Genomic DNA, 15,457 nt, shown 5'->3' on the forward strand with positions numbered 1-15,457 from the left:
CGGGGTGGGGGAGCAGTTTTATATTTACCTCCCATCCCTTGCAGGTTCACATGTGCTTGTGTTCATGCCGTATTCTGAAAGCCTATTTTCACCTCTATTACTTCCATTCTTTTAGAGGAGGTACAGTGATTGATGTGTACCCATGCTGTAATCCTTTCACCATCCTCTCACCCAACCAACAACTGCTTCCCTTCAAATCCTTAAACTGGTCTGGGTAAAAAGTGAACACCTCTCCCTGACCTGACGATTTATTTTAATACTCTTCTGTGGCAGCTCCTACTTATGAGACAGTAATTAAGCACTGAGCTTCATTTTACATGATCATAGTTTCTCTGGTGAGGAGATTTTAAAATCATTGAGTTATTTTGGTGTCCTTTGCAAACTTTAAAAATACTGTAACAGCCGATCCCTGATTGCAGTTGGATTGTCACTGTGCCTCTCACTACATGAGCAGCCTCTGAAGTTGCAAAGTCTGAGTCTCCTGTTGCATTCAGGTGATGATTACATGGTGTGGCATTGAGACCCCAATCATAGCCCATTGTGTTAAGCAGTGTACAGACACACACTGAGGTATTTACAATCTAAATAGGCAAATAGCTCACACAAGATGCCTGGGCTGAGGCTGGAATAGAACCTTGGTCCCTCGAGTGCCCAGCCACTGGACCACACAGTTTTGTGCTATGTCACTTCTCATTGTGTACTGTCCCTTTGTGTTGTCTGTTTTCCACCTTTGTGGTGCTGGTTGATGAATTCTTTTTCTTTGGTACTTTAGTCGGGTGTCTGTCTAGGTGTCTCAGTTCCTGGAGAGCGATACCATACCCTCAGTTGTTGGATAAAACCTAGCTATTTCCTCACTTGGACGCAGTTTTTTTATTTTCTTTAAGGTGGAAACTGTTTTCTGAGCCAGTATTATGAGCTTTGAAAGCATGGGCTTCCTGGATTGCAACTTCTTTTTAGTCTGTGTGACTAGAATCTTTTCTACTTTTCTCATGTTCCACCTTGACTTTAAGGTGGTTCAGTTGTGACTTGACATGTTATTTCTGAGGAGGAGGAGCACTTACATTTCTGTATGTGTTTAAGAATCATTATAAACATCTGTTTTACATGCTTTTTCTGTTCAAGCCTCAAACTCCTAGTTTCTCTGAATTTATATACGCTTAATCAAGGCAAAAACAAAGCAGTTATATCCCATCTGTATTCTTAATTAGCATACAGTTTGCATCTTTATCTCTCCAGTCCGCCAACAGAAAATAATTTTATAAAGAATATTTATTATATAGAAATGTTAATTGTTTGGGAAATAATTCTTTCTTTTCTTCTCAAATATGGTTGTTTACATTTCCTGTTCAATTAGCATGACAGTGTATATAACACTGAATGAATCTTTTGTCAAATTAGACAAGCAAATTCACTTTGCAAATTCAAAGAGTCTTGGGAAGTGTGGTTGCAAGCAACTTAAGATATGATAACCCTTCGAAACATCTCTTCTGTCTTAACTTGATAATACATTTTCACCCAGAAAAATTTTCGTTAGAATTAAATGTCAGACAATGGTTTTAGTAATGTGGGAAATAGCATGAATCTGTAGTCACATGACTATAGATAATCTAGTAACAACTTTTCCACTATAAGTCTGATCATCTCCTGTCTACCTTTCACAAAATAAGTTCTTTTGTTTCTTGTACAGCTTTCTTTCCAAAAGAATGTGTGTGGGTGTTTTGTTTTAAGGAAGTTTGAAGGGCCTTTGGTTCTACATAGCTTAACATAGGATTTCACTGAAGAGTTAACTCAAGTTATCTACGCTTGAGCTATTCCTCTTGAGTTAGCCCAGCTCAAGTGAGTGTGGCCAGACTGTGAAACAAGACTCAAGTTCCTGTGTCCATGCTGGCACTAAACTCACTCGTGTATGATACTAAGACTTCTTTGAGCACATCCCATGATTCTCAGCCCTGCAATAAGCTGAGATGAACTAAAAACATTTTTTCACAGTAAATAACTTCTGTCCTTTTTGGACACCACAGTGGGGATGGTGGAGAGGGGATTGTGTGAGCAGCTCACAAGTATAGGGCTACAGGCTCAAGCAGCAGTCTGCCAGGGGAAGACGTTCTCTCTGTTCTATGGATTTCAGCAGAGCCTTGGGTGGCCACAATAAGTGCACCTGACCCCAGCAGTATCGAGGGTTCTGGCAAATTAGGAGGGAATAAAAGCTATGGGAGAGGAGACTAGGTAGAAGGATCAGCAAAAAAAAAGTAAGGTGATAAAAATCAAAAGAAAAAAGAACAGTTGGAAAAATGGAAGGGGCGGGGAAGACACGTGTAGTGGCCAAAGCATTCTTAGAGGTTGGGGAGAGAGGGTGGGGGGGATTCCCCATTTGATAATCCTTGCCTAAGGGGTGGGGGACTCCAACAAGAAAAATAGACTTTCGCAGTGGGATTTTTATGTGGTTAGAAGTTGAGCAATATAAGTTAGTTGGTTGACATGAAGCTGTACTTCTGAAGTATACATTAAAAATTAAAGAAAAAATGTTTTCTAATTACTACTGCACATTCTGGTGACAATGGGAAATGGACTGGTTTTGTTCTTCACAGGGAAAGCATGAGATTCATTACAAATGGTCTTACTCCTGCTTGTACCTTCTCAGAGGCAGACCCAGACCTGTCAGTCAAGGCAGGCTGGAACTGGCCACACCCCTGAAAACCTAGCCATCCGGTTTGAACGGCATCTGTCACCTTCAGGAAGTCTAGCATACCTCCTGCTTAGAGTAACAAGGAAACAAAACGGCCAAGAAGGGATCCTTTTTATTCTTAATATTCAGCTTATTGTATTTTAAGTGTTATTAGGCTGTTTAACTTGGGGGCGGGGAGTCTGCAGCAGGATTGTTAGAAAACCCTCTTCTGATTCAGAGGTAGCTGACCACAGCAACTCCCAGTATAGCATGTCTGGCAGGCCTCTCTTGCTGGAACAACCTCTCTACTCCTCTGGTTGCCTCTGAGGTATCAGGGAAGGGCACAGAATTGCCTGGGGTGACTGGACATTGCTCATACTATGGGCCAGCTATGCCCCACTGCTTTCTCACTCTCCTCCAAATAGCCAGCCCTGGAGGGACGAGAGGGAGAGCACCCAAGAGAAGGAGGAACAAGCAGGAGAGTTGGCAGCAAGGAGCTCGGTAGCTCCACTCCTTATTTCTGACCGTTTCCCTTGTCCCCTTTAACAAGTTCTGAGTTAACCCTTATGTAACCACTTCTTGCTGATTCAGTGAGACCAAATAGCTGTGCTGTGTGAAGGCTAGGCTTTCCCTTCCCTTCCCTTCCCCCAAGCAGGGCTTAGGGCGCATCCATAAAGTTCAAGGAACCCACTTATGGATTATCTCAAGAGTGAACCTTTCAAGTGTTGCTCTTATTTCTATAGGCCCAGAAAGTGCAGTGAGATTCCTTATATTCATCTTCCTGGGAGCAAGGGCAGCTTTTTTCACAGTTGGGGTTGGAGACCATAGAGGAGGAAACTGAGAATCAATTTTTAAAATGTAATTTGAAACCATCCCAGATTGGTTGGCTGGGTCTTCAGGAGTGTGGCCATTCCCAATCTCTCTTGATGTCAGATTAAATTTAAAATAAAACTCAACAACTTCAGACTCACTTTTATTGTGATGTGACTTCTAAAAAATGCCATTTGAATTTTGCATTACTTGGAATTTTGGAAATGTCCCTTCTTGACGTCAGAGTTGACATATGCGCTGCTAACAAATACTCTTGTTACATGCAGATAACATTTGGGTTAAGCATAACTTCCAAAATTGAAATGCTTTAATTGGTTTCATCATAAACTTGGCCAATATTTGAAGGAATCAGCAGAGACTTACCCCTCCTAGACATTACATATATACATAACCTAGATATGTGGCCTTCTTCACTCATCTTGTCTGGCTAGATGTTGGATTTAGGGCATTCATTGCTGCTGACATGTTTACTTTCCTTAATATTCTGGAAGTGTTGTAATTGATTGTGTTCTAAGATTGCCTACCCATCTCTGTTAAAAGCCTGATGTTTGTTCTATGCATTTGATACAAAGATTGGACTCTTTAGCTCAAGTATTGATAGTCTTTTGAGCTCTAGCTTATGTCCTGTACTATGTTTAATATAGCCTTCTTAGGGAGCATGATGATTCATTTGTCTTTTTCATTGTTTCTGTAGATGTTTAAGACATACATGAACCTGTCTGTAGTTGGTGTTTGTGCTGCATCAGTAGCTGGCTGAGATATTATAAGAGATTTATGAATTAAGTGTAGGGACTGTGACAGTTGGCCCTGGTGTCAAGTGCATAAATGAGCTATTTTGTAAAATCAGTTCATTTAAGGAGGAAATAATAATGTAATGTTGGTGCCAGAGCTCTGTGAACAAATTCAAACATTGGATACTATGTTCTTGCAGAGCTTTCTCTACACTGTTGTTCAAAGTGAAAGGAAAAACTCTTTCCCATCTGGCAACATATTGTTTTCATAGATCTGACCACTATCAGAAGTAGCTATGTACTTGATGCATAAAATTAGATGGACCAGTTGATTTTAAAAAGTCGACATGTATCTATTACAGTATTTAAATTTATTATTGGAACACATTTTATTGTCATCACAGATTTTTGCTTTTTTTCATAATTTAGGAATTTTTCACTTCTACCTGTTTTTTTTTTATTATTTGGTTATTTTTTTAAGTTCTCTTTTAAAGACCAGTAACATTTTATATATTATATATTTCCATAAATTTGGGGATCTTATGGGGATTCATAGCTGAAGGTTTTCAGAATAGTAGTCTTGTATGGGTTTATCTTCACTTCATAACTTCCCAAGGAAGTGGTATTTTTATGTTCCTTACATTTTTAGATTAGGTTGAAGTGGGAGCCGGGACTGGCAGACTTATGTGACTTTTTTTATGCATAACATTCCAAGGCGAATACTTCACTGTTGCCTCTGTAGAGATGATAAACTTACTAAGTGAAGTAGTTACCTTTCTAAACTAACACTCCTGTAAAACCATCTTCTTCCCCCCCCCCCCACATGTGCACTTTTGTTTTGAGAAGGCTACTGATATCTTCTTTTGTTTGAGCAAGTCATTTTGCAGTTTTGATTCACTATATTATAGACCATCAAATCTGGCCCTCACATAAATATACATTTTATTTATATATATATATATAAATCTCTCTCACTCACACACACACACACACACACACACACACACACACACACACACACACACACAAAACGTTAATTTTAGATAAACTGCAATAATCAAATGTGTAATCTTGAGTTTGGTGATTTTGTGGAATTCTGAGTAAGCGTACTTGACAAATTAGAAATGGAAAGGGTGGTGGCACATGCTGGTACTGTGATTTAAACACATTGTTTTGATGAAAAATTACGGAGCAACATTTTTTACATCTATGTTATCTTTACCTGATTTCATTGCTGTTCCAAATTAATTGGCAATAAGAGCAGCTTTCCAAATAAGAAAAATTGTTTAGTCCTAGCTATTGAAAGTATTTTTGACAGGGGCTGCAATCTGTTTATTCTGTATTGAATGTAATACCCTATTTATATAAACAATGGTTAAAAACCTTTTGGCTTATTATGTCTTACTGCATTTGATAAACATGGATATTTCCCTGTCTGTTTCCTAATGGAGCTGAACTTCTGATAGCTTGTGTACTAGCTTTGTTGGTTGTCAGCACAACTTTAGACATCCTTGCATGAAATTAGTTGCTGTTTCACAGTGATGCTATTTTAATTGGCCCTGCAATACTTGTGGATTTTTTCCTATTGGTGGGAAGAGTTGATAACGTGCCTTTCCTGGTGGCAGAGTGGGGATTTACATTAATATGAATTAATATTTTTCACTGAAAATGACATTCACCACTATTTTTATAACTATTTTAAAGTTCAATAGGTCAGTGAGTTCTGGCCTAGAATTGAGTGTTCCTTTTTTTCCTTTAGTTTCCTGTTGAGTGTTTTTTCAATATCTTTGGTACAGCTACTGGAAAAATCATGTTTTCAATTTAATCAGGATGTGTAGCTATGGAATGCTATCTATATTGTTCTAAGAGCTAAATTTAGGATGAATAAATATTTATGCTCTTTGGGAATATCAAAATATCTTGGTTCAGCATGTGGAACCATCTTCATTTATATATTTAGATTTACTAAATGTCTAGGTGCCTATACAACTATTAAAAATACAAAAAAGAATGCATTTCTTTAAATGAAAGGAAGTACCCAAGGTCACTTTACAATATTACACATTTAATATTAACAAAACAGTCCATTTAACAATTAAGAACTCAAATTAAATCCTTATGAATAGACACTCCAAATCCTAACACACCTTTGAGGTTGTGATTGATTTGTATTTGGTATCTGTTTCTTCACAATTATTTAAAAGTATGCTTTCTATCCTAAAGACAAAACTTAAAATTGACTTCTTAAAACTTTTTACTTGAATTACTTAGTGCAGTCTAATCTGTTTTCTTTAGTCTCAGTAAATTGACTTCATAGAATTTTTAGTAAGTCTCTGCATAGTCCCGTGAAGGTGTAAGCTCTAAAAGGCAAGGATTGTCTTTTTTGTTTTGTCTGTACAGCACTTAACAAAATGATGTCCTGGTCCATGACTAGGGCTTCTAGGCACCATAGTAATACAATAAAAAGGAACTAAAAAGAAGAAATGATTGGCTAGGTTATGCAAAATTGGGCTATAGTTTATACACACAATGTTGGTGCAAGCTCCCAGGGAGAAGGAATATATCCTGTTTTGAAGTATTAAGGTTAGGAGCACTTATTGTACACAGTTGTAGTGACAGTCAGAATAATTGCAAATTCTTCTTCGAGTACTGGTCCCTATGTGTATTCCACACATGGGTACACATGTGCACCTTACACCTGAGATCAGAGATTTCTAGGAAATAGTGTCTGTTGATTTGCAAATGTACAGTTTTCTCCTCGTGCTCTGAATCGAGGGTATAAGGGGAAGTGAAGACCAATGTGTTTCTATTTCCTTCTTACCGTGGTATGGTCTGAGTCACAATCCTCTGTGTCCAAAACTATTTTCATCTAACGTCTAATCTATAAATATATGTGTTTGTGCATAGTTTTGGTATTTAGTCTTTTAATGTTTATAGTTAGTGTAGTTCTCCCCACCTCAGGGAGTTTTCCCCACAGAGAAAGGCCATGCCCAGAGTTGAGAGGTTCAGGAACTGTATCTGCTGTATCTGCTCCTTCTCCATCAGTGACAAAACACCAGCGCTGCCTTTACTGCTTTGGGGAGGCTCAGATCACTGCCAAGTTGTCACTTATTCCCTCCCCAAACCCACAAGAGATGAGAGCTCCATCTGCAGAAACATTTCATGGAGAAGTCAATGAGACCTCAGTTGGATCCAGGCCTGGGAGATTCCCCTATACAGCAGCCTCAGCCTTAGACAGCAAGCAGCACCTGTCTATGCATGACCCCTGGCGCAGAGGCCAAAAACATTAAGCCTAAGAAACTCTCTCACGAAAGTAGGGGACATGAGGATAAACATAAGCATTCCCATTAGATCTGCTCTAAGAAAAAGAATCCCTGTCTGCCTCAGTCCAAGTTGCACAAGTCCTTGCATGCCCTCCTAAAGACCCCGGTTCTCATAAATCTTCGCATAGAGAAGAGAAGTTGCAAAGGAAGAAGGATCTGTTGGTTCTGGCTCTGGCTCCGGCTCCAATTCACAGGCTAACAGATGGGCGCACACAGTCTCTGGTTGGAAGTTCTATGTTGGACTTCCATTCGATGGCACCAACATACTTCAGAAAGGATATGCCAAGAGCTGTCTTCTTAGATATGCTGTATCCATTGGTCTAACCTCCTTGTCTCCTCAAACTCACCAGAGCATATTTTTGTCTTACCCTACCTACAATCTCCTGTTCTTTCAGGTCCGTTCCTCCTCCTGACAACACCTCAAAGAGAGATGGCCTCTCTCGTACCCCATCCACAGACCGGAGCATGCTTCCACCGGTACTATAGGTAGAATTTGAACCTACCTTTTCATAAGATGAGTCTGATGTTCTGGAGAATCTTCACCCCTTTGAGAGAGTCCAGTCTGGATACAAATTCCTCAGTCTTGGAGCTGCCTTCCTCCCAGAAATGGCTACCCAGGGACTGTTGGTGTCCAAAACCTTGAGGTCCTCCTCAACCAGTCAACGCTTCATACTGGCCCTGCTAGGGCTCATAGATCCATATACTAGATGCCCTGGATCTGAATGAGAATCACACCATCCCTCTTCCCTGATCAGTAGTGCCCAGCCCATCAAAGTACACAGAGGAGGAAATTGAGTTGGCTCCGCTGGACAGTTCCAAGAGGTGTGTCATCCTCAGCACCAGATCAGGTAGTCGCTCTGTCATGCCTGTCTCTGCCTGATGACCGCAGGCAATACTAGGAGCTCTTGTAGAGGGTGGCAATGAAGCTCAGGATCCCTCTTGAACAGGTCAGTGACATGTAACATAGACTCCCAGACACCTTAAAAACCTCTGGCCGTAGCATGGTGGCCCTCCCAGTAAACAAGGCCATTAATGGAATCTGCCAGGGCAGTATTCCATGCCCCAGCCTCCTGTGCCCTGAAAGGGGCTAAAAACATTATTTTATTCCAGCTGAAAGGGCAAAGTTCTTATTTACCCACCCAGTGCCCAATTCCTTGGTGGAGCAGGCAGTCATAGAAAGATCCAGGTGGCGTCAGACCAAGGCAACTCTGTCAGATAAGGGTGCTAAATACCTTCCTCCCCAGAAAATCAAGGCATCTTCACTGATCAGCCTTCAATTCAGAATTGCTAACTACCAGGCCCTGTTAGCAAAATATGAATTCACAAATTAATCCGTATTTCTGGAATTCAAAGGCAAACTTCCACTGGAGGACGGGGCTCAATTCCAAGCCTTCATTCTTGAAAGCAAATTTTTTCTCCAAATGGTGGTGTATGCAGCTGACACTGCATCCAGAGTGATTGCCATGGCTATAGTCATGAGGCGAGAGACCTGGCTTCACTCTTTGGGGTTACCTAGGGAAGTTCAGAATACCAGTGAGGACTTGCCCATTGATGAGTCTAATCTCTTCATTGAAGAGACAGGTGAGTCGCTACACCCACATAAGGACTCTAGGACAACCCTACTCTCCCTGGGTATTTATACCCTGGCTTCAGAGAGAGGGCACCATAAGCAGGTTTATAAGCCTAGACCACCTCCTCAACACTTTTATCACCTGTGTTCTTATGAACTGTCACGTAAGTGCAAGAGGGTACAAAAACCCAGATTTGTGACTTCTTCCACTTCAACTGCTGCCACGCAAGCCCACCCACCATCCAGGTGTTCCTTTTGATGGGATGCTCAAGAGCCATATTCCTCTATTAATGCCATCCTTCACTGCCCCCCAAACCTGTGTTGGCCACCTCACCCACTTTACTCACAACTGGAGGGCAGTAAGGTTGGACAAGTGGATGCTAAGGATTATTCACTCCAGCTACACAATCAAGTTTGTGTCTCCTCCCCATCACAAACCCCCTTTTTAGGGACCACTCTTATTCAGAGGACCTCCATCAGGAGGTGGAGTCTCTTCTTCAGCGAGGGGCTATAGAGCACAGGCCACCTCAACATCAAGGGAAAGGGTTCTATTTCCCATATTTCTTTTTCCCCCAACAAAATCAGAGGTTGGAAACCAATTCTCGATCTATGACCACTCATCATCTTTGTTTGAAAATCCAGAATTTCTCATGGTCACATTGGCATTAATAATGCCTTTTCTCAAGGAGGGCACATGGTTTGTGGCTCTTGTTATGAAAGATGCCTTCTTTCATGTGTGCATTCTCTCATCCCACAATAGGTTCCTCAGATTCTTGGTAAGACAAGATCCAATACCAATTCAGAGTGCTCCCATTCAGTCTAACTACAGAATCCAGGGACTTCACAAAGGACTTCAGTGGTGGCAGCCCAGATGAGCTTGGCAACTGGCTTCTGATGGGTAGATCCAGCAGAAAAGTTCAGTTGTCTACCCTATTCCTAATTTGTCTGCTACCTTCCTTGGTCAATATGGAAAATTCCACTTTGATTCTCACAAAGACCATAAACTTTATAGTTATATCAAACTAAGTATGTAGTGTAGATCAAGTCTTAGTTGTGAACAACTTGGTAAGACAACTCACCTTCAGACCACAGTCAAGGTCTGCCTTTCCCTACAAGGCCACATGGCCTCATGTATTTATGTAACACCGTTTGCCAGGCTCCACTTCCATTACCTACAGGCCTAGCTGTGGTCTGTGTATGAATACTAGGGTAACAATTCCCACAAAGGTCATGGCTTCTGTAGTTTGGAGGATAGAGCCAAGTGAGTGTGTGGGAGACCCTTTCCTTACACCCACACCTGATGTGACCATTATCACAGATGCATCTCTCATAGTTAGGGGAGCCCACATGGATAAACACATTGCACAAGGCACTTGGTCTCTTAGGATGCCAGGATGCATATCCGCCTACTAGAGAGTGGTACGTCTAGCCTGCAATGCATTCCTTCCACTCATTTGGTCCCACCATATTCAGATAATGTCAGACAACATGACAGCTGTTTTCTACATAAACCAGGTGGAGCAGGATCCCTTTTTCTCTCTGAAGCAACATATATACCTTCTAGGTGTACAGAACTCTGGCAGACCATCTCGGCATATACTTCTCCACAGACCACGAATGGGAGCTATGTTGTTGTGTCGTAAACAAGATCCTCACCTATTCTTGTACCCGTTTGCCTCCCAGACAGACAAAAAGTTTCCTCTGTACTGCTCAAGAGCAGCTCTGGGCCAAGGCTCTAGTGTAACACCCGTCTAGATGAACTACCTCAGGTATGCCTTTCTTCCTATCCCAGTGATATCACAGGTCCTACAAAAGATTCACCATAGTAGAGCTTGGTTCATTCTTTTCACGCCCAACTGGCCCAGGCAGTTTTGATTTTCAGATCTTCTATGAATGTCATGCCAGTGAGGGGTCAGATACCTCAACCCAAGCTCTTTTCATCTCACGGCTCCACCTCCATATTTCGATGGGTGTCAGACCTGGAACATTCATGTTCAGAGTTTGTTCAATGTATTCTCAAGCAAAGTAGAAAGGACTCCATCAGAAAATGCTATCTGGGCAAAGGGAGACATTTCTCCACCTGTATACAGCAGAACCATATCCCCTGAATTCACAGGAATTCCTGTTAATCCAGACTATCTACTCACTCTCCAGATATCAGGTCTTTCCATTCTCTCGGTGCAGGTCCATCTTTCAGCAATCAGTACCTTCCATCCTTCATTTGAAGATTATACTGTTTTCACTCATCCCACTACAACCAGATTTCTGAGGGGCCTCATTAGGACATTGCCACCAGTGGCAAAATGAACAACTTAGTGGGATCTTAATCTTGTTCTTGCAGTACTTACCAGACTGCCTTTTGACCCACTCACCACCTGCTTAATGTCCTATCTCTCTATGAAAGTTGCCTCCTTAGTCACCATCACATCTGCCAGAAGAGTGAGTGAACTGGAGACGCTTATGGCAGACCCATCATACACCGTATTTCATAAAGAGAAGGTTTCCCTTCATTTCCACCCAAAATTCATCCCTTAGATAATTTCTGAGTTTCATATCAGTGAACCTATTCACATACCAGTATTCTTTCCAAAACCTCATGCTTCCAATGAGGAGATACTAGTTTACTCTCTCTGTATCCAATAGGCTTTGGGGTTCAACCTGCATGGAACAAATCAATTCGGAGAACACCTAGACTATTTTGTTTCTTTAGGGATCAACCTAAAGGACAAGCGTTACCTGCTCAGAGACTTTCTAAGTGGCTCTCTAGCTCATCCTTGTATTGTTATCATCTGACTCATATTCCTCTCCCGGAGCGCCCACTCCATTAGAGCAAAACATCTTCTTCTGCAGCTTCTCTTCGAGACCTAGCTAGGACATATGTAGGATGGCTACCTGGAGCTCCATCGTTTTTACTTTCACCAAACATTAGACAATAGTCCAGACCTCTTCTGCAGATTCAGCTGTGGGGACAGGAGTATTAGACATCTATACCAACTGCATCCTCACCCCCTCCCCTTGTTTGATGACTGCTTAACAGTTACCCATGTGTGAAATACACATAGGGACCAGCACTCACAGAAGAAATTGAGGTTACTTATCTGTAACTGGAAGTTTTTCGAGATGTGTGGTCCCTGTGTGTGTTTCACTATCCACTCTCCTTCCTCTCTGTTGCGGATCATGACTGGATTCAGGGTAAGAAGGAACTAGAAAGGCATCTATCTGCACTGCCCCTTATACGTTTGGCTCAGAGGATGAGGAGAACAGTGTGTATGTGGACCAACAAACACTACTTGCTCGAAATATCCGACCTCAGGTGCATGGTGCACATGTGTATCCACATATGGAATACAGATAGGGACTACACATCTTAAAGAACCTCCAGTTCCAGATAAGTAATCTCCATTTTTCAAATTAGACCACCAGTTTAGATTAATATGATCAGCTCTAAACAATATGTCTATTATATAATTACTAAAATAGTGTATAGCACTTTAAAATATTAACCAAATATTATATTAAAAAACTTTAAACTACTTTGTTGATATCATTATATGAGAAACTGTTAAATTTTGGTGGGTGGTTCTTCTGTGATCCAATTTGGTCTAGCTAAATTCCTTTGTAGAGCAATGTTGAATAATAAACGAGTGAAAATAATACTTTCCATGCTTTGCTCAAGTGTATAACTAATAATCTGTGGCCGGTAGAAACCAGGATCTGGAACAGAAGTGGAGGCTATTCCAAAAACACAGGGGTGCCTGTAAGGAAAAGTAAATAAGGATTTTTACTATGTGGCTTAGTGTGCAAACACAGCAGCAACACTGACACACAAATGGATAATTCACAGTGAAGGCTGACACTCCCATCATTAATTTGTTCCTTTATGTATGACATACGCATTGTATATGTTCATATCCGTGCATGATCTTGCATACCAAGCACATTGGAACTTAGACATGACAGGATGATGTATGGATGGAATGTCTGCTTTAAATCTGGATATCCCTGGCCAGTTTAGATTTCAGTATTAAATTTAGTACTTCCGTATTAGAAACGGGTTATATTGGACATGCCCATATGTCCCAAAGAAAGCCAAAACACCAACAGTGTGGAAAATCATTCCTGATATCAAATTAGGTGATTGGTTGAACACTGCATAGTAACAATACAGTAACTCCTCACTTTAACGTTGTAGTTTTGTGCCCGAAAAATGAGACTTTAAGTGAAACAATGTTAAGTGAATCCAATTTCCCCATAAGAATGAATGTAAATGGGGAGGGGGGGTTAGGTTCCAGGGAAAATTTTTTTTGCCATATAGTACAGTACTATAGTTGGGAGGTGCAACCACCTTACCCCACACAGGGTACAGCCCCCCTGGCACTGGAGACAATGAGGCAGGCAAGGAGGCTGAAGGTGTTGTAAGCTAGGAGAAGCACATTGTGCAGCAGCAGCTTCCCCTACTCTGCAAGCAGCTGGGGGGGGCTTAACCCTCGGCCTGCCCAGTCCACCCCTCCCCCCCCAACCCTCCTCTTCTTCTCCCCTTTTACTCTGCATACTGCATCCTTGCTCCTCCCCCCTCCCTCCCCTGCCTCCTGCCTGCAGCAATCAGCTGGCCTGCAGCGTTCAGGTGGTAGGAGGGAGGGGGGAGGAGCGAGGACTTGGCGCGCAGCCTCCCTCCCCTGCCTCCTGCCCATGGCAATCAGCTGGTTTGCAGTATTCAAGAGGCAGGGGAGGGTGGGTGAGCCTACGCGCCAAGTCCTCGCTCCTTTCCCCTCCCTCCTGAACACCACAAGCCAGCTGATTGCCATGGGCAGGAGGCAGAGGGAGGAGGGGGAAGGCTCTGATCTGTGGGGTCTGCTGGCAGGCGGGAGGCGCTGTGTGTGGGTGGGCGTAGGGGAGCTGATAAGGGGGCTTCCAGCTATGGACAAAGCAGGCACCCAAGCGATGTTATAGCAAAACATTGCACAACTTTAAATGGAGCATGTTCTGTAATTGAGCAGGGACTTAAGATGGAAACAACATTAAGTGAGAGGATGTTAAGTGGGGAGTTACTGTATTTGCTATAGAAAAGATTGGTGCATATCTGAGTTTAATATTTTTATGTGCACTTTCAGAGCAATCCTAATGGATGTGATATGGAGAGAAATGTGGTTATTTATCCCACTCCCTAAATAGCCTTCTCTTTCATATTATAAATATTTATTAACATGACAATGAAGTTGCTGGTGGTAAACTTGATATGGCTTCAATTTTTGTGTGAATGATGGCTACGCCATCCCCAGCTTTTGAGCAAGTTACCTTGAAATCAGTGGTTCCCACAGCGTTTTGTGGAACTCTAGTTGTCTGCAGAACACGTGCTGGTGGTCTGCAGAAAGCCATCTCATCACATAGTTGTGGTTCATTCCTTACTGTTTTCCCCAATAGACTGAAAAGCAGCTAAACATTTTTGTTTTGTTTTTTATTTTACTTTTCCAAGTATACAATTGCTGTGGTTGCCACAGTGAGGCTATTTAGTTGTCAATGGGCAGGAAAGTGGTCCTTAAGACAATCTATTTCAAAATATGGTCCACGTAAAGAAAAAAATTGGGAAGCCCTCATATTACTTAATACTCTGATAGACTGTACTGTCTGGTCAGTCTCTAATGATTTACTGATTAGCTGATTAATAGTCAATGCTTGGGGAATTAACACTATACTAAATTACTTGATTCTGCATGAGATTATAGGCATAATTGTTTTTGTTTTGAAAGATTTTGTAGTCTCATCTAAACATGAGAAGTAATAAAGTAGAAGGGTAAAAGAGATTGTGAACAGATACTTTAAAACACAAGGGGCCAGTTTCTTATACCCTTTTCACCACCATTGTTCCCAGTGGGATCAATGAGACTCTTTCTGGAGAAAGTGCTACTTACTAGAGTAAAGGTTTCAGAATCTGGCCTATGGAAAACTGACTGAATAAGGTTTTTTGCTAATAGTTTTGAATTATGCTTTTGCTGTGTGGGTTTTCTAATCTCTGTTTTAGACTTTGTCTGCTCTAGCACAGCATTGTTGTGAATACGTGAGACTCTGTCTAACTCTGTTTTGTTTTGTCTCAGTCACATTGATCAAACAACAACATGGCAAGACCCTAGGAAGGCGATACTTTCACAGATGAATGTTACAGCCCCCACCAGTCCTCCAGTGCAACAGAACATAATGAATTCAGCATCAGGTAAGCAAACATATATAAATATTTTTCTATTTATATTTCCAAGAAAGGCATTACAAATGTATGAACAACTTTTTGACAAAATTTCAACTTCTGCAATAACAAAGTACAATTCCTCTCAATGTCCCTGCC

The 15,457-nt window shown here is 41.5% G+C and overlaps 1 protein-coding gene across 8 annotated transcripts in view; it reads left to right on the forward strand.

Annotated features, from left to right (window-relative positions):
- The window catches only part of YAP1 (Yes1 associated transcriptional regulator), a 140,205-nt gene that overhangs the window by 52,081 nt on the left and 72,667 nt on the right, over positions 1-15,457 (forward strand). For all 8 annotated transcript variants that reach the window (XM_073338081.1, XM_073338091.1, XM_073338101.1 and 5 more), the window contains exon 3: positions 15,213-15,328. In XM_073338081.1, the coding sequence (XP_073194182.1) occupies positions 15,213-15,328 (116 nt within the window). The remainder of the gene's footprint in view (positions 1-15,212; positions 15,329-15,457) is intronic.

Source organism: Lepidochelys kempii, chromosome 1, assembly GCF_965140265.1.
Source record: "Lepidochelys kempii isolate rLepKem1 chromosome 1, rLepKem1.hap2, whole genome shotgun sequence".
NCBI lineage: Eukaryota > Metazoa > Chordata > Testudines > Cheloniidae > Lepidochelys > Lepidochelys kempii.